The sequence below is a fragment of the Solanum pennellii genome, chromosome 4 (assembly GCF_001406875.1).
Source record: "Solanum pennellii chromosome 4, SPENNV200".
In the NCBI taxonomy this organism is placed as follows: domain Eukaryota; kingdom Viridiplantae; phylum Streptophyta; class Magnoliopsida; order Solanales; family Solanaceae; genus Solanum; species Solanum pennellii.
Window position 1 is genome coordinate 74,268,638 of NC_028640.1, and position 19,711 is coordinate 74,288,348.

Genomic DNA, 19,711 nt, shown 5'->3' on the forward strand with positions numbered 1-19,711 from the left:
AATATTGACATTTTGAAAAAATTTCCCATATTTATAGGCCATGCTCTTGATACACTTGGTAACTTAAAGAGTCAAAGATTGACTTATCAAATGAAAGAAAATTTCAATAAAAAAAAATTACAAAATTATGGTAAACTTGTGTTAGCAAACAGACTGAATATCAAGAAGTGAAAATTTAACACAATTCTTTTTAATTAATTTTATATGATTTTAACTCAAATTTTGTATTTATTTAAAAAGTTATAATCTATAATTCGTAAATATTAAATCTTGAATCTGAGTCTAATGAACCATATCTATCTAAAACTATAGAGCACTTTTGTTTGATTTGATTTCTACCCTGTGAGATTATTTCAAAGTTAATTAATATTTCTTATCGTGAAAGAAATGAGTTAAATTAAGAGAAATGGTCAAATTCAAAAATGAAAAATTATTTTCACTTTCTTTCTTGTTCAGTCTATTTTTTAAGAATTTTTTTTTCTAATATTTTTTTTAATTTTTTTTTTAACTTTTCACAAGTCATATTCAAAATCACAAAATTAAATGTTATTTTAATAAATTTTACATATCTTCTATTTAAAATCACAAAATTAATCATCAATTTTCTTTAGTTTCTTAAATTATGTACGTATAATTAAAACTAGACAAATAAATTATTTGAGAAAAATATAATTTAAGACTCAATAACTTTAAAAGACTAAAACGCAAAACTCGTAAACTTTAAATTTCGAATTCACTTTGGACCACATTCACCTATCTATATGGTGCATTTTGTTAGATATAATTTTAGCCTTGTAATATTATTATTTGAGAGTTAATTAATACTTTTCTTATCGTGAAAGAAATAGTAACATTGAGAGAAATGATCAAATTCTAAAAAAACAATTATTTGTACCAGAATACATATCATTGGACCCTTTCAAGATTATTTAATTAGTTAAATAGGGAAATTTGGCATAATTTTACTGTTTAAAGTTGGAAAAAATATGGTAGTTGATGTCACGCTGACTCAGAATATTTGCATATGCTGACGTCAGAATCCAGAAAAAATGTAGAAGAAAATTCAATTTTTGGGGTCCAAGTAAATTAGCATTTTTAAGGTAAATACTTTGTTTTATTTTGTGACGAAAATCTATCATTTTCATTTTAATCAAGAGGTATCAAATGTGCAGATTATATCAAATCCGAGTGAATATAAATATCTTATATTAATAAATAGGAAGATGATTAAACCACGTAAAAATTACTCATATTGAAATGAGCTAAAATGTATATTATTATACAATTCGTCCAATTCCTATTAAATTTTCTAATTTTTTTATTTCTTCTTTTATAATCTTTTAGTATCTTATAAGAAATATATTATTTTTATTATAATTGTATATAATATACATACATGAAACATTTTAATAACATTTCTCATGAATCAATTTATGTACCAATTTAATTTTGTAAATTTGAGTTAGTAAACAAGGAGATCATTAACTCACTCAAACTCGGATGAATAATATTTTTATTGAGTATATTTTCCACCTCTGATTTTTGACTTTGTTTTCAACAAAGTTAAAGCAAAAAATAAAGAATTCTATGAACAAGGCATTAGTTTTGTACTAAGAATTACGTAGATATCAAAGAACATATATTATAAATATTGAATGATGATGAATTGATGATCAATACATTTTCACACTAGTACGTACTAATACTATAATTAAGGAAAAATAAATCGAATTTCATAAAATACTACCCTGTCTATACCTAATATTAGTTTCAAAATTGAAAAATTTATCGGAAATATTAGCTAGCTAATTTATAATGACAATAAATATTATAATTTCTAGGCTTTCTTGATAATAAGTGGTGACCTTGATTCACGAAGTCTTCTTTCATTGACCAATAATGTTGCAAACCTATTACAAAATTAAAGATTTCATAACTTATGAGTTATAACAAATCGAAAAGTAAAAAAAATATGACAGATAATTTATTACGAAGATAGTATTGAATTAAAATTACGATGATATATATACCTCTTAAGGGCTTCCTCATTAGTGCCTCCTTTAGGAATTGGTTCTGATAAACCTGTTTCCAAATTTACCCTTGAAAGTGTTTTTTTCAATAAATTTTCTCCAATTTCCACTAATCTCTCCAAATTTTCTTTTGTAGCCACATCTACTGATGCTTCTGTTCCACTTAGTTCATCCTCCTATTAATTACAACCAAAAAAAAATTATTAATCAAATATTACACATCAAAATCCTTTTTAATCCCATCTATTATCAATGTCTTCTGAGTAAATATGTAATATATATACGTTCATAAATATAACGTCCTGCTTTAACTTACTTGAATTCGAAGGTAACTATCTTCACTACGAAGAGCTTGAAACACAACAGAATTATGATAATCAACCATATCAGCACTTGATTGTGTAAATACTTCTATTAATGGATTAGAACCTTTGTTCAATAACCACTCAACAATCCCCCATTTGCCTGCCATAGATGAATTATATTTTTGTTCATATTTTGCAGCTCCTGTCCCTAGTGAAATTACAAGAAAACGACCATATTCCATTGGTTTTATAGGGTAGAAATCCGGATTATTCTTGAAAATTTCTTTGCTTACTTCCGATATTGCAATCAAACCCTGAAATATTGTATCGTCAGTCAGTATATATAAGTTAAATTGTTAATATTAATAAAATGTTTTTAGTACGTACCGGATTATTAGCCGCAACACCACCATCAATGAGATGATGTTCTTTAAAATTGCCTTTGCTATCTTCAACTTTGAAATAATGAGCAGGAAGATAAGTTGGAGCTGCTGATGTACTAATACAAATATCCGATAATTTTGCATCATAGCATGCTGCTCGTTTCGTCTACAACAAATAATAACACACTCAGTATATCGTGATAAATTATAGTTATCGATCGTCAAATTAATATATATGTACCTCATAAGTGGAGAAAATGGTTGGTTGCAACTTTTTGATATCAAAAGTTGGAATAACAACATTAGTAATAGTATTACTAAGACGAGTATCTTTCAATTTTTCCTTTACGACTTCATGCAGATATTTTCCATCATATTTTGGTCCAATTAGAGTTTGCACAAGATTCCCAATTGGAGCAAATAAACCACTGCATATTTGTAAATTCAAAAAAAAAAATTAATATTTGTTTAGACTTAGATCATTAATAAAATTAAACACTAAATTCTTTTTTATATATATGTATACCATTTCTTTTGTGGAAATATTTTTGGACAATGCTCTAAATAAAACGGTGTAATATCCTTAGCAGCATAAAGAGGACGATTATTTTCATCTGGAGCCGTTAGCATGGCCGTTACAAGGCCACCGGTGCTCGTTCCGGCAATCACGTCGAAATAATCAGCAAGTCTTGCTTCCTTCCCATCCAATTCCTGAAGATTTAATACGATTTAGGGTTCAGGATTTAGTGTTTAGTAATAACTACAGTATGAACTAGCTAGGAACGTATACAATATGTACGTGTACATATAATAAAAGAAAATTTGACCTGAAGTTGCGATTCAAGAAAACTTAGGATAGTAGCAGGAATAATTCCTCGAATACCACCTCCATCGATGCTAAGAACAGTGATTAAATTTCCATAAGTTGGAGGTTGAATTTGAGATGTTTTTCTCTCCATTTTTTAAATTAACTGATATATTTAATAATAAAAAAAGAGTGTAACAAAGTTTTTGGACAAATAGATATGTTAAATTTATGAATTGTTTGTATTATGAGAATATTTAGGACACAAAATTAATTTATAGGCATCACTTGCCTCAACCTTTGAGAGACTTGGTCCATATATGATCATGATGACTTAATGGGTCAACGATTGACTTATAAAATGACGAAATTTTCAATTAAAGAAAATTCTACGAAATATGTAAGCAATAAATAATAAGACTAGAAAGTAGGTTTTATTCATTAAATTGGACGTAGAACAACAATAAATATTTGAATTTTCTTCTACTCACATCATAAAGTTTGTGGGGTTATTATATGTACCACTTTTCAAAAGGTTTGATTTTTCTACTGAAATTATTTTATTTTTTTATACTCGTTTGGTAGTATTTCATATTGATTACTCATTCAATATATTTAAATATCGTACATATTCAATTTACCTATACAAAATTTAATGGCAATAATAATAGAAAAAGGAAATTCAACGCGTCAAAATGAAGAATGAACCAAGCAAATAAAGAAAAAGAAAAAAAATCAATTTTTGCTAGAAAATTTGATTAGCATAATATTTTATTTGTGTTATTTTATTTTTAAATTTTTTTATTCTTTCAATTTAAATCACATTTTTTATTAATAAATTAAAAAAATAATTTATTTTTAAAATAAAAAAATATCATTAAATTTTTGGGGCCATTTTTAGCATTTTTATTGAAAACGCAAGAGAGGACACAAGGTGACCCCATATAGAAACAAATCAACAACAAGAGAACTGTGAGATTTGAACCTTCGAGATTAATTCTAAGAGGGGGGGGGGGGGGNNNNGGGGGGGGGGGGGGATGACAAGACAAAATTGAAATGAGAAATTCTGACTTTATTTTTTGGGCTAATTCATTAGTGGTCTTAAAATTGATATTAATTTTTATTTAGATATCTTAATTAGATTTTGTTTATTTTAGATATTTTATATTATATTTAATTGTGTCATTTAAATACTTTTTCAATGATCTGTTAAATTTATAAAGTTTATGTAATACACTCGCTTGTCAAAGTGACGAATTAAATAACGACAAATGACATATATAAAAAAATTATTAAATGGTGATTTTTTAGTAGGAAAAAAAACTGCCGATGACTCATTGACACGTGTCATTTATTTAACTAAATAATTTTTTAAAAAAATTAACCAATTTTAATTTTAAGAAAATTATTCCCACGCCTCCACTCCAAATTGTCTTCTCCATTATCCACCCTCATCTCAAACCCCAATCACTCTCTCTCACCAAGATTGTCTTCGCCACCCATCACCACCCCCGACCGTCCTCCACTCAGATGTGTCAAAAGAAGAAGTTTTTTTTGTTTGTTTTTGTCACTTTGTGAATGTCGTGAAATAAGAACGTTTTTTTTTTGTGGTAGATTGATATTTGAAGAGTGCGGAGTTAAAAGGGTAAAAAAAATTGTCAAAAATTCCAAAAGGGCATATCAATTTCTTTTAAAACTAAAACGGTAAAAACGCTAGCGACTTGTACCTTCTGAAAAAGCGAAATCGTTGCCATAGCAGCGATTTCTTAAAATTGCCTTTCTTTTTTTTTAAAAAAAAAAAATTAAACAAATCGCTCCACACGGAGCGATTTTCAAAATTTAAAAAAAATATTATTTTTTTCTATAAGTCGCTGCTTCTGCAGCGACTTCCATCAATTTTTTTATTTTTTTTTAATTTTTTTTTTTTGCTTTATTTAAAAGAAAAATTGATTCAATTTTTTTTTAAAAAAAAATCATTGGCATCGATTTTTAATTAGTTTTTTTTAAAAAAAAATCAAATCGCTGTAAAGGCAGCGATTTACACTAAATTTATATTTTTTTTAAAAAAAAAATCAATTAAATCGCTACAAAAAAAATTAGCCGATTAAATTAAGTTTTCAAAAAAAAATAAAAATTTAAGTGTAAAGCAAAAAATGTGTTAATTAAGAATTCATTTTATGTTATGAATTCTTAATTAACACATTTTTTGCTTTACACTTAAATTTTAATTTTTTTTGAAAACTTAATTTAATCGGCTAATTTTTTTGCAGCGTTTAATTGATTTTTTTTTTTAAAAATATAAATTTAGTGTAAATCGCTGCCTTTACAGCGATTTGATTTTTTTTTTAAAAAACTAATTAAATTTCGTTGCCAATGATTTTTTTATATAAAAAAAAATTGAATCAATTTTTCTTTTAAATAAAGCAAAAAATAAATAAAAAAAATATAAAAAAAAATTGATGGAAGTCGCTGCTTCTGCAGCGACTTATAGAATTTTTTTTTTATTTTGAAAATCGCTCCGTGTGGAGCGATTTGTTTAATTTTTTTTTAAAAAAAAAAGAAAAGGCAAATTTAAGAAATCGCTGCTATTGCAGCGATTTCGCTTTTTCAAAAGGTACAAGTCGCTAGCGATTTTACCGTTTTGGTTTTAAAAAAAAATTGATATGCCCTTTTGGAATTTTTGACAATCTTTTTTACCCTTTTAACTCCACTATTTGAATGTTTAATTTTTATGATGTGGTAATGCATTTGTTTGACCCTTTTCGAGATTTTTTTCTACCTTTTAGGCTGAATTTCTGGATCAATATAAATAATAAGTTGTTGCTTTAGTATACAAGTATGAAGTCTCAATTTGGACATTTTTCGTGATTATGATGAGAGAAACGCATACAAGTGGATTAAAACGCTAAAATTATTTGTTATAAATGTATAGTTTAATAATTGAAAATATAATTTCTTGCCATTTCTGAGTGTGTGTTTTTCTTCTTAAAAATTATGTTGATTTTTCTCAAATTATTTTGAGGATAAGTATTAAAGTTTAAAATTTCTAGATGCCAGAATTTATTTTTTGTTTATGGCATTGTCCAATTTATTTCACCATAAAAAAGTTTAAACTTCGAAAATGATGGCCAAAAATTGGGGAAGAAAAAGAAGAATTTTTTTTTGGTGAAATGAGACTCTCACGCGCGTTCAGTAAGTGTTTCACACTTATTATGCTATCTCAGTAAAAAGTGTTAAATTGACACAGCGGGACATGACATGAGGTGTCTAAAATGAAAAAAGCTCAGTTGAAGTGTCTAACTGAAAATTAGTGCCAACTTTGGATGGCCGCCGATAGATTTGACCTTTTATAAAAATACGCCCTAATAGTGCATGGTGAAGCTAGAATTTTTTATAACGAGATTCAAGATATGAAGAAATAGACACATAAAGTGACTGATGAGAGTTCAACATCTACTATATATCTAAAAAATAATTTTAATCATATATAAATAATATAATTTTCTTCAAAAATAATTCAAATGAACACCTAATTATAAGGTGATCCACCGTTGCTAATAATTATTGCATTATATTATTCATTGAGCTTAGATGCATGCATATGTTTGAGTAATTTTAAAATAATATAAGTAGTATATCTTTTTATATTTCTTTTTATGAAAAGGAAACAAGTATTTCTTACATGTTTTATTTCGTTTGAAAATATTTACACAAGGACTAGTTAGTGGTTACTTAAATATAGGTCCTACTAAATTTGGTGTTAAGTATATATATATTTCTAAATATCTCTTAGTTTACTTTTACTAATTACGTTTTAACATACTTATTAAACAAACAATTTTTTATATATATTTATATATATTATTAAACTGTGCCTATTAAATGATTGTTAGAAAATAATTTGGAAAAAAAATATCTAGTACTAAAGATAAACTATGAAAAAAAAACAATTCTTTTGATACGTATAACAAGTAAAAATTAAAATTTATCGAACTCACGACTTTAACGACAAATTTATTTTCATTTTCCATATATATGGTATTATATGGAATGATATTGAATGAATACACTTTTACACTAGTACAACAAGTAAATCGAATTTCATAAAATACATAATATTCCCTCCAAAATTGGAAATTTCATTGGGAACATAGCTAGCTAAGAAATTTATATATAGTTACAATATATATTACTTAATTAAACAACTCGATTCTTATTTTATGACTGCATAACTTTAAAGCTTTTTTTGATAAGTGGTGATCTTGATTCACGAAGTCTTCTTTCATTTACCAATAATCTTGCAAACCTATCACAAGATTAAAGATTTTCATGAGTAACTTACTACATAAACAAATATTCTAACAATTTAGACCATAAAATAGCAAAGTATATCTAAGATGCAAGCATTGATAATACAAAAAAAATTTAGATCAATTATTATATTAATATAAACATGTTACTCATTAAAGTACAAGGCAGGACTTTTCAAACACCTTATCAAATTATCCGTAATAATAGTTATCTCGAATTTTTTGTTATTTTAAAACTTCGATATGATGAAAGACTATAAATTGTATATTAAGATAAAAATAATGGTAAAATAATTATCTCTCAAACACGATAAATAATTTATGACGAAGATAGTATCGAATTAAAATTATAATGAGATAGATACCTTTTAAGGGCTTCCTCATTAGTGCCTCCTTTAGGAATTGATTCTGATAAACCTGTTTCCAAATTTACCCTTGAAAGTGGTTTTTTCAATAATTTTTCTCCAATTTTAACTAATCTCTCCAAATTTTTCTTTGTAGCCACATCTACTGAGGCTTCTGTTCCAATTAGTTCATCTTCCTGTTTAATTAGGTTCAACAACCAAAAAAATTATTAGTATTAATCAAACATATTATACAAAAAAAATCCTTTCATCTATCCTACTAGTATTATTAAGGTCTTCTGAGTTAATATATGATATATAACATGTTCATCTACGTCATATTTTAATACTTACTTGAATTCGAAGGTAACTATCTTCACTACGAAGAGCTTGAAAAACAACAGAATTATGATAATCAACCATATCAGCACTTGATTGTGTGAATACTTCTACTAATGGTGTAGAACCTTTGTGAATTAACCAATCTACAATCCCCCATTTTGCTCCCATCAATGAATTATATTTTTGTTCACATTTTGCAGCTCCTGTCCCTAATGATATTACAAGAAAACGACCATAATCCATTGGCTTTATTGGGAAGAAATCTGGATTGTTCTTCAATATCTCTTTGCTTACTTCCGATATTGCAATCAAACCCTGAAATATTGTATCGTCAGTCAGTATATATAAGTTAAATTTTCAATATTAATAAAATGTTTTTAGTACGTACCGGATTATTAGCCGCAACGCCACCATCAATGAGATGATGTTCTTTAACATTGCCTTTGCTATCTTCAACTTTGAAATAATGAGCAGGAAGATAAGTTGGAGCTGCTGATGTACTAATACAAATATCCGATAATTTTGCATCACAACAACATGTTGATCGTTTCGTCTGCATCAATAATAACATATTCAGTATATATATATATATAGTTTCACAATTAGAGTCTGAAAATGATAGTAAAATATTGTTAGAATAGGAAATATGTACCTCATAAGTGGAGAAAATGGTTGGTTGTAACTTTTTGATATCAAAAGTTGGAATAACAACATTAGTAATAGTATTACTAATGCAAATATCTTTCAATTTTTCCTTTACGACCTTATGTAGATATTTTCCATCATATTTTGGCCCTATTAAAGCTTGCACCATCTTCCCAATTGGAGCAAACAAACCACTACATATTTATAAAAAAAAAAACTAAAATTCGGTTAATTAGCTGTATAGTACAAATGAAATTAAACGACTATATATATGTATGTACCATTTCTTTTGTGGAAATATTTTTGGACAATGCTCTAAATAGAACGGTGTAATATCCTTAGCAGCATAAAGTGGACGATGATTTTCATCTGGAGCCGTTAACATGGCCGTAACAAGGCCACCGGTGCTAGTTCCAGCAATAACATCAAAGTAATCTGCAATTCTTGCATTTTTTCCATCCAACTCCTATAAATTTTATTTGACATGAATGAAATCGTTATAAAAGTCATAAAAAGAACGCGTGCATGCATGCATGCATTATAAGATAGATCACTTAGTAAACAGGTAGTAGCATATTAATTGTTACATATAGACCACACTAGGTCGTGAGGCTTTTTCAAAAAAAAAATTTATGTTATTATCTGACAGATCGCGATCATCATATATATATATAATTTACCTGAAGTTGTGATTCAAGAAAAGTGAGGATGGTAGCTGGAATAATTCCTCGAACGCCACCTCCATCAATACTAAGAATAGTAATGAAATCTCCATAAGTTGGTGGTTGAATTTGAGATGTTTTTCTCTCCATTTGTAATGATTTAATAAATTATCAAAAGAAGGTATAAGAAAACTTTATTCTAAATGAATAATGAAATGTGTGTACGTATTATGAGAATATTATTGAAGTAGTTTATTTATGATATCATTTGCAATGTACAATGAAGCTTATTTATAGACCTTGATGACTTAATGAGTCAAAGATTGAGTTATCAAATGAAGAAAATTCTGGTTAATAATATTTAATAAGGACAAAGTATCATGAAATTAAAATGAAATTTAACACGTTATAAATTGTGTGTTTAATTTATTCATCAATTAAAAAAAATGGTTTTAGATTAGAACAACAAATTAAAAAAATACTATTAAATTTGTCTTGCAGTGAATATATTTCAGGTTCAGCACGCAAGTTAAAGCCGCCGGCGAAAAGTATTACTTCATTTTACTTGTACTCGAGGTATCATTTAAAGTAATCAGATTCGACAAAATTAAATAATTTTGATTTAAATTAAATATATATAAAATAAATTTACTTGATATTTATGAACTATTTATGATTTTCTTATTTTAATTATCAAAAGCGATTTAAGTATATTTATAGCCTAAAGTCAAATTTGAATAGAAACTTTAACTTTATTTTATGAAGTTTATTATAAGTCAACCCTTTTAATCTTTTTAGGAGACATGATATTCTAAACTTGTCTAAGTTCTAATAATTATTTCCTCTTGTAAGAAGAGTTTATATTTTCTACAAATATTACTAACTTTATTTGTTAAATTTTTTTTATATATATATTGTTGCTTTAAAAAAATAAGGCCCCTCAAATTTGGGGGCCTAAGTTAATTGTCTTTTCAATAAGCTGGTAGAATCGCCCCTGTTAGCTATGTAAGAAAGTTATCTGTATATTTTTTTTATTTCGAATATCATATTATTTTATTGTAATTGATGTTTTTTTTTTCAAAATATTTTATGATTTTTATCTTAGTAGTATTATTTTTCTTATGACTTCGTAACTCTATTATTTATTTTTCGAGCTGCTTCAAATTGTTTTGCCTTAAATTGAGATCCATGAAAAATATTATCTTTATCTCCAAGTATAGAGGTGACTCAAAAGTATTTGATACGTAGGAATTATTGTTAATTATTGTTTTCATTGGCCATGACTTTTTTATTTTGATTATCAAAGACGGGCTCATGTAGCCTAAAGTCAAATTTAAATGTAGATCTTAATTTTTTTTGTGAAGTTTATTATAAGTTAAATCCTTTTAAATTTTTTTCGAGATATAATTTTTAGATCTGTCTAACTTACAATAATTATTTACTCTTATATGAAAAGTTTATAATTTCTCCAAATATTACTAATTTTTTTTTGTTAAAAAATCTATAACATAGAGGCCCCTCAAATTAGGGGGGCCTAAATCAATTGTCTTTTTAATAAGCCTGTAGAGCCGCCCTGTTGGTTATGTAAGGAAGTCCTCTGTATTGTTTTCTCTATTTTGATTATCGTATTATTTTGTTATAATTAATAAAGAAATTTTAAAAATATATTATAATGTTTATCCTAGTAGTATTATATTTGTCATGACTTCTTTACTCTATCATTTCATTTTTCGAGCTGCTTTAAATTGTTTTGCTTTAAACTGAGATCTATCAAAAATATTATCTTTGTCTCACAAGCATAGGGTGAGTCAAATACTACCTTAGATAGGCTCGGCTTATAAAATTAAACTGGATATGTAGTTTTTTTTTTTTAAAAAAAAAAAAACCAACGGCTCCAAGTTCTCAACAAATATTCTTGGCAAATAATATTTGGACCAAATTTTTGGTGAAATTATACCATGTATTTGGCCCCAAGTTTTCCCAAGAATATTTCACTATTTTAAAAAATATGATTTATACCCCTAAATTTTAAACTATAAAAAATAGCCACAAATTTATATTATTTATTTATAGTGAATATGTTCAGCTAAAAGATAACCTTATAACATATTGATAACAATCAACAACAACAAAATAACAATATATAAAAGAGCATTACGTTAATCGCATATTCAAATTTGTCATTGATTCGGCTATAATTATAACTCATTTCTTTTTTTTCTCAATTTTATCACTTAAATTAAAACTCAAATTTTTCCTGAGGAAATATTAGTTGAACTTAATAAATAATGAATATTTTTTATAAAACATAAAAGTTCAGAGTAATTTATAAATATTTTAAAATACCAAAATATTATAACTTCACACAAATACTAATTTTTTCTAATATTTAAGAATTTGGGTCAAATACTAATTTTTTCTAGTATTTGAGAACTTGAGATACTTGACAAATATATTTGTCAAATTCTATGACCAAACACCACTTCCCAAGTTTTCTCACGGCCAAATGAGATACAAAGATTTTCTTAAATTAAAGATGTATGTAACTGGTATTATTATTGTATTTAAGAATTATAATCTAATAATCAATAACTCCAAAGAGCTACTAGAACTCATAAATTTTAGATTCTAAGTCTGTCTCTAACAAAGCAATCACAACTTTCTAACTATGGAACACTTTAGTAGACTTGATTTCAACCTTGTGCGATTATTTGAGAGTAAATTAATACTATTTCTTATCGTGAAAGAAATGGTCAAATTGAAAAAGGAAAAAAAAAAAAAAAAAAGTTTACATTCTTATTGCATACAACAAGAGAACTAGTCTATGGGTACCCTCATCATTGAAGATGAATGTTTCTACATTATTTAATTGGTTTGAATAGAAAATTTTGGCATAATTTTACTATTCAACGTCGAACAAATAAGTCTACAATTCAACGTCGAAAATGAATAATTGTATGTCCAGAGTAATAACTAATAATATTACTATTGCAAACACTATGATTTTCCTACTAAAAGATAAAAAGAAAATGCTTATTATTTACCTCTTATAGTAAAAAAATGCTTTTTATTTCCAACTGAAAGAATAAAAAACGAGTAATGTAACTCCCCCATATGATTTCGCAGGAAAACAAGCCCGTTTCATAAGTGAAATTTCAAGTTCTATATCTCCTCCCTACTCACCTGCCACTCTCCACTCCCATACGATTTTACTATTGATTATTTTCTGCATAATTATCGAACACTTAAAAATAAGTAAAAAAAACTTACTTGTTTCTCGAGAAACCATTTTCCTTCATAAAAACACACTAAATTCAAAGGGGTTTAAGTAGATAACCATCATTTCCAAAAGCTTCAGAAATGAACACAAGCAGAAGGAACAAAGCTCTCTTTAAGGACTCCTACAAGCAAATCGCAACTCGTAAGGTCGCCCGTTAAATATTTTTTAATGGTCCTCTGTATTGAGTGAGCCTCCTGATACAAGGGTATAGGCACATCAAAAACATCAATTTCAAAGCTGAACTACTAGAATAAGAAATGAATCACCAATAACAAACGGGGAATTTTGGGGCAGCGGATTGAAAATCAATGTATTGAATGTATGCTAATACTTGCCACCAATTATTTGCCTGTAACAGTGGATTGAAAAATTGTCCAGAATTTGAAACTGAAGTGCACTTGTTGGGGCCGGCTAAATTTGCATCTCATACAAAACAGAGAAACGGAGGATGAAATTATGTTAATTTTACCGGAAGGAAACCATGCCGTATCAATTCGCTGGGAACAGAACATGCAATGTTGAGCTTCTAAAAAGATGAGGAGAAGCTGAACTGCACACCAGTCTTCCCACGGTCATGCTCTTGCTGCTTCAGTATATAGCAGTAATTAACCTAGTGATGGAATCAAATAGTCAGAAATGCCCAGGATACTCGTACGCATTTTTCAACAAATAATAGTGTCCATTATCATCATGTTATTTCGACATCTAACAAACTACAGTTATGTGTCGGAACACCAATTTTAGATTTAGAAAACCATTGAGCCAAAGGAAAAAAGCATAGAGACCCCAAAACATGTTGGGCTTATTGCAGCCATGCTTTAGTGGACAAAGGCACAAATGAACAAATAAAAAGCATATAGGTGCATGGCCCATGGGTTAAAAAACTAAAGGAAGTTCAGAAATATATATGGCGAAGAAGAAATTTTTGCATACGAGAACAATTTCTATAGCAAAGAAGAAAAATCCACAAACAGATCTTTAACATGGATTACTTACCTCCATTCGGAAGAGCTTGGTCGGTACAATGACACCAAATCCAGCCGAAGCTCGGAATGATTCTTTGAATTTCTGTAAAGATAGATCTTTATACGCATTTTCCGTCAATTTATTCAGGCTTCCGGTACAAGCAAAAGCATGGCCATGAATCCCAGCTTCTCTCAATACCCGCAGTGGTAGATCAAAAGAAAGGTCTGCAAAAGCAGTAACAGCAAGGTCTCCTCCCACAAAATCTATTGCAGAAGATGCATCAGAGCTCTCATCAGTGGAATTTTCAGTAACTTGTCTCCTAGGTTCAGCAGGCCCCAATCCCCTGGTCTTAAAGCCCAACAGAGATGATGGACCACCCAGTGCACAAACTGGAGAAGAATTACCACCCAGGAAAAATTTCTCAGGTAAATAGGTGGGACGACTTAAGAACCCACTTCCCCATGGGACAGTTACACCAGCGGAAATTCCAATGTTGAAAGCAGCATTATAAAATCCCAGAGGTAAAGCATAGCGGAAGTCCAACTCCTGTTCAGAAATCCATAAGCTCTGTTATACAGTGATTTTGATATTACAGAAATCAGAAGCATATAGAGGTGCAGAATCAGACAGTCATATTGGTGGGAAATATATGGCTATGGTACGAATAGATACCAGGCAAGATAGCCAGAACGAGTGAGATACAGGGCACATCTAAAACAATAAAACAGAACGGATAGAAGGAAAACTGCAGTTAAATCTAACAGCTCAACATCAATATAGACCTGTATATCACACTACTGACAGAAGTTCAAAAAACAACTTAAAGAGGTTTCAGCCAGAGACGGCAAAATCTACTCTTGGGAGGAAAAAAGAGAAAAAGGGATGAAAGACATAAAATAAGACAGTGAACTGTAAGAACCTGACGGAGAAAGCGTAACCCTCGATGATCTGGTAGGAGGCCACCAATTTGAGAAGACGACAGAAAGGCATATCCCCGGGTTGGTCTTAAAGGAGAATTTCTCCTATCAATTTTGAATGTATACTTCAGAGCCGAAATTAAGCTATGCCCAAGCTGTCTCCTCACTGCTCTCGATGACATTTGTGACGGGTCAGCCAAGGTTCGCCAAGCAAGACTATAGGACAAATCATGGCTTCTGGATGACAGTAGGCCAAGAGAAAGTCCCAAAGCTCGTTCTTTATACGAGGAGAACTTCAGCCAATCTTGGGAAAGAAGAGATAATCGAGCTGTCACAGGGGTGATCAATTTTTTGAATCTGGGCAGAGACACACCAGCACTGACCTCTGAAGTCAGGTCCAAGCCATAGGCCAAAGACCCATCCCATATATCACCATAACCAAAGAAGTTTTTCAGCTTCAAGGAACCTTCAAGTGACCAAGCTCTAGCCTACAGAAGCAAATTGAAGTTTTAATCAAAATCCGAGGAAAAAACAGCAAATAATGTAAGCATGTTGATTCTATAAATCCAAAGCCACGTGACAGAACCCAATATATTGTCACCAATAGCAGGGTAACAAAACACGGTCTATGCTTAGTTCTTAGTTACACATGCAAACTGAAGTGAAGTTTTCCCCTAAATAGCACATAGATCACACTCAACTATGTATGCACATCCTCAACAGTCGTTGCAATTAGCTAGTCATCTCCAGAGCCCAAATGACATACTGCCAATCTTCTCTTCTTTTCCTAATTTATCTTTAAACACAGCTGAAGACAAGCTGAAAGATTCCAGGCGTATTCTCTTTTTCCAACTTAAAGCAGTAACTTTTACTTCTATGTAGATGACATTCACAACTAATTTCAAACTTTCAACACCACGTTCATGTGTGTTTGCATGATGTAGCCAGTGCAAGGTGAACTTCAGTACTAGCTTTGCGTTTTATTCACCCCTTTGGAGTATGTGCTACCTTTCACTCTGTTAATGGATAGTAAATCCACCAAATATAACTATGGCGTAATTATTTTCCACAACAATTTCTTCTAGATATTTTAGCAATACTTTCCAGTTTAATACCACTATACCAGGTGAATGGAATATCTTTAATACACCCCAATTCTTATGACATTCTCACTCTTTTTAATTTTTTTTTTTTTTTTGGCTTGACATACTTACCCGTTTTGGATGTCCGAATTAGTTAACTAAACATTTAAATCTTGAACTTTTGATGTGATGCTTTGTCTATCATATTAACTCTTCAACTATCACTTATATTTTTCTTTTCACTATCACAACTATAAATTATATAAATCAAGTTGTTTATAAAAATAAACTAGTCAAGTTAACATCTTACACTCCTTGACCAGTTAAAATAAGTCATATAGAATGGCTTGACGGAATTTAAAACTAGTCTCTTCCAAGTTAACTTTATTGGAAGAGGATCTGCGAGGAAATTTAAAAAAAATGTAGTAACAGCTTTGACCAAACACAAGGCGATATAGTTTTGGTGCCAGAAATGCAAAAGTGACCAACAGGCGTTATCAGGAGAGATTTGTGAGGACATATATAACATAATATAACGGTTTTGACCAAACACATGGAGATATAGTAGTGATACCAGAAATGAGGGTCGTAGATGTGAAGGGAAAGAGTTAGAAGAGCTACATGGAGCCAAAAATTTGGTGGCAAAAGCTAAAATTCAGAAACCAAATAGAATTTATGACAAGGTTGAATGAAGGAGGATGAGACTTAGACGTAGTCATCCTGAGGAAAGAAATGACAAGTTGTATTAGAAAAGTAGCAAATGAAGTTCTAGGTATTTTTGATGCCTAAGATTTCAACCACAAGGATAAGGAGATGCAAAGAGTTATTAAAGCGTATAGTAAGTTGCCAACAGCAGACTCGGAGGTCTTCAAGAGTATAAGAAAGACAAAGAGAGAAGTTAAGGGGGTCATTAGTGCAGACGGGAACACATTGGACAATGCGTACTAAAAATTACGCATGTAAACGAAATGTATAAGTCAGGTTTCTTTTAGATGGAAAAAGTATAAGTCAGTTTTCTCAGAGAGAGAAAAGGGGTAACAATCTGAACCTAGTTAATTTGTTATAAAAAAAAAAACAATTTGCAACAAGTTCTGATCGAACATAGGGAGATTCGGAGATAGAATTGAGAGACTAATGTCACATAATTTTGCAAATCTTCATACATCCATGACTGACAAAACCTTTGTGAATTGTTGGTTTGGCAATTAGAATTCGCAAATATTGAATTGGTAATACTACTAAAAACTTGTCATCTAAAATGCAGAATCTTCTCCGGAACTATTCATAGTAGTGCAAGCAATTAAATGTTCTATGTTTTTAATCTTTCCTCATTCACACATCAATCAACTGAGCAGAGCTTGAGTTAGTTTAAACATATAATCAAACATAAGGCATTAAACTCAAAAGAATACAGTAATTGATAGTTTACCTCAGGCTTAGAGAAAACTCCAACACTTCCAGTAAGTGGATTTTCACTCTCGACAATCTCAACAACCACATTTGTAGTCCCAGGCAGCTCAGGTGGACCAGAATCCAAAGTAATTTTAACGGAATCGAAAATATCAAGCTGTTGAAGTCTCGCATTTGCAATACTTGCAGCCTTAAGCAACTCCTGAAGAGTTGTCGCACTTTTTAGGGCTTCCATTTCAGCCTCAATAAGTGATTCCTTAGTCTTAGTATTCCCTTGGATAATCACATCATGGACTCTTATTGGCACTCTCTCAGACGACAGCCGCCGGAATAAATTCTCCATTTTAGCCCTATCGGAACGCACTCGAGATTCTTCAGTTACTGGCCTTCGCTCTCGCTCTTCTTCCCCTTCATCATCTTCATCGATTTCGTCGTAATCGTCTTCTTCCTCCTCCTCCTCCTCGTCGGGGATTGAGGGATTGGAGATCGGCTCTTTGCTTGAGGAAGCCATACAGGGCTGCAAGGGGGAAACAGTTTTTTCTCTTTTTTTTTATGTAAAAGAGAAGACTTGAAGAAAAAAGGGAATAAAATTAGAAGGGAAAAGCAAAATGGTGTGGGGTTTTGCAAATTCTTTGGGTTTTTACACTCATTCATGTATGTGCCCATTGTTTTTATTTCTTTTAATCTTGCAAGATAAATAAACGGGAAAAGGTCTGATATATCTCTCAACTTTTTTATTTGGAGTGGCTATATCTTCGTTATAAAAGTGACTCATATATGTCCTTACCGTTATACGAACGGCTTACATATACCCCTGTCGTTACAAAATGACTCACATATACCCCTTATTTAACGAAAGTTTTTAAAAAAAAATTTAAAATTTATATTTATTACTTTTAATTTTTTAAAAAAATTATTTATATATCAAAGTTCGATAATTATATTTTTCGATAACTATCTACCTTGACCCAATTACATAATAATTTAAACGTACAATTGGAAAGGAGATTTTTAAGGAATTTGATTTCAAACACAAGTTGGGATTGGAAACAATGAACCAAACACTTGATAACAATAAGTAAAAAATTTACGAATCCCATGGTGTAAGGAGCAAATTACATTTTATGCCTACTCTTTTTCAATTTACAAAAATTCCCTAAAATTTAAGCCAAGTGAGATACATTTCGTTCTTCCGGATACATCACATTTGATACATTATACAATTAGTTTATTGAGATTAAAAAGGAAATTATTTTGTTCATCTTTTTGATTTTATGTTTTATGATTGTGCAAATTGAAAGTTTATCTTTTTTAAATGGAAAAGGGCCTAAAATACCCTTGAAGTATTGAAAATGGTACAAAATTACCCTCCATCTACCTATTGTCTCCAAAATACCCTTCTCACCCACCTATTGGCTTAAAAATACCTTTGTCATCCACCTTTTGGGTTCAAAATTGACCACTTATTTAACGATTTTAAATTTAAATATTTATATATTTTTTAAATACGTGACACTCAACTATTTGTTATAATTTATAAATCAATCCACTACCCACTTATTACTAATTAAACCCCACAAAATTTAATAAACCCGTCACATTACTAATGCAACAACAGGAAAGCTACTGCCAATGAGTGTTTTTAAAAATTTGAGGCGAAAATATCTATAGAAGTAAATTATCATACATTTAAGTGTCTAAATAAAAATTACGATAAACTTAAAAGTTTGACTATGTCATTTTAATTATTATTTCATCTCAATTAGGTGATGTTACTTCATAGATAATTTTTTTTAAAAAATAATATATTAAAGGTTTTAAAACAAATCATAAATATTTACAAAATTATATTAAAAAAAAGTGCATAAATTAATTCGGAATATAGTACTTCTTTACCTTTAATCATAAATTTCGAATTCAAACTCGAAATAGAATCTTATTTAAAGTGTCCTCCTAAATAAGCGACTCAACTTAAATTTAATTGGGACTTCGATTCGGACTCGAGTAATTTTGGATGTCATTTTCAGGAATCTATCATTTGACCGTGTTTTAGTAGTGTTTATGGCGATTTTGATATTATAGTTGATTTATTAATTGGGTGGAGTTTAGTTAGTAATGAGTGAGTAGTGGGTTGATTTTAAAATTATATTAATAAATTTTATTATAACCAATAGTTGAGCGCCAAATATTTTAAAAAATATTTAAATAATTTAATTTTAAAACCGTTAAA

General features: G+C 29.6%; 3 protein-coding genes across 4 annotated transcripts; all 3 read right to left on the bottom strand.

Annotated features, from left to right (window-relative positions):
* Window positions 1-1,617: 1,617 nt before the first annotated feature.
* On the bottom strand, window positions 1,618-3,773 carry LOC107016330 (patatin-like protein 2). The gene is made up of 7 exons (XM_015216819.2): window positions 3,546-3,773; window positions 3,245-3,429; window positions 2,960-3,146; window positions 2,723-2,884; window positions 2,347-2,649; window positions 2,031-2,206; window positions 1,618-1,910 (listed from the first exon to the last, which is right to left on the bottom strand). The coding sequence occupies exons 1-7, from the start codon at window positions 3,675-3,677 to the stop codon at window positions 1,838-1,840; spliced, it is 1,218 nt and encodes a 405-aa protein (XP_015072305.1). The 5' UTR covers window positions 3,678-3,773; the 3' UTR covers window positions 1,618-1,837.
* A 3,900-nt stretch (window positions 3,774-7,673) lies between these two features.
* Window positions 7,674-10,423, bottom strand: LOC107016329 (patatin-like protein 2). Of its 2 annotated transcripts, XM_027916253.1 has the most exons (7): window positions 9,845-10,423; window positions 9,446-9,630; window positions 9,172-9,358; window positions 8,908-9,072; window positions 8,532-8,834; window positions 8,199-8,374; window positions 7,674-7,829 (listed from the first exon to the last, which is right to left on the bottom strand). In XM_027916253.1, the coding sequence occupies exons 1-7, from the start codon at window positions 9,974-9,976 to the stop codon at window positions 7,742-7,744; spliced, it is 1,236 nt and encodes a 411-aa protein (XP_027772054.1). In that variant the 5' UTR covers window positions 9,977-10,423; the 3' UTR covers window positions 7,674-7,741. The 2 variants fall into 2 exon arrangements, with proteins under 2 accessions (XP_027772054.1, XP_027772053.1); XM_027916252.1 differs by having other exon boundaries at window positions 8,908-9,358.
* A 2,716-nt stretch (window positions 10,424-13,139) lies between these two features.
* Window positions 13,140-18,098, bottom strand: LOC107018105 (sorting and assembly machinery component 50 homolog B-like). Its single transcript, XM_015218486.2, has 4 exons — window positions 17,501-18,098; window positions 14,992-15,477; window positions 14,103-14,618; window positions 13,140-13,716 (listed from the first exon to the last, which is right to left on the bottom strand). The coding sequence occupies exons 1-4, from the start codon at window positions 17,990-17,992 to the stop codon at window positions 13,633-13,635; spliced, it is 1,578 nt and encodes a 525-aa protein (XP_015073972.1). The 5' UTR covers window positions 17,993-18,098; the 3' UTR covers window positions 13,140-13,632.
* Between the last annotated feature and the right edge of the window lie 1,613 nt (window positions 18,099-19,711).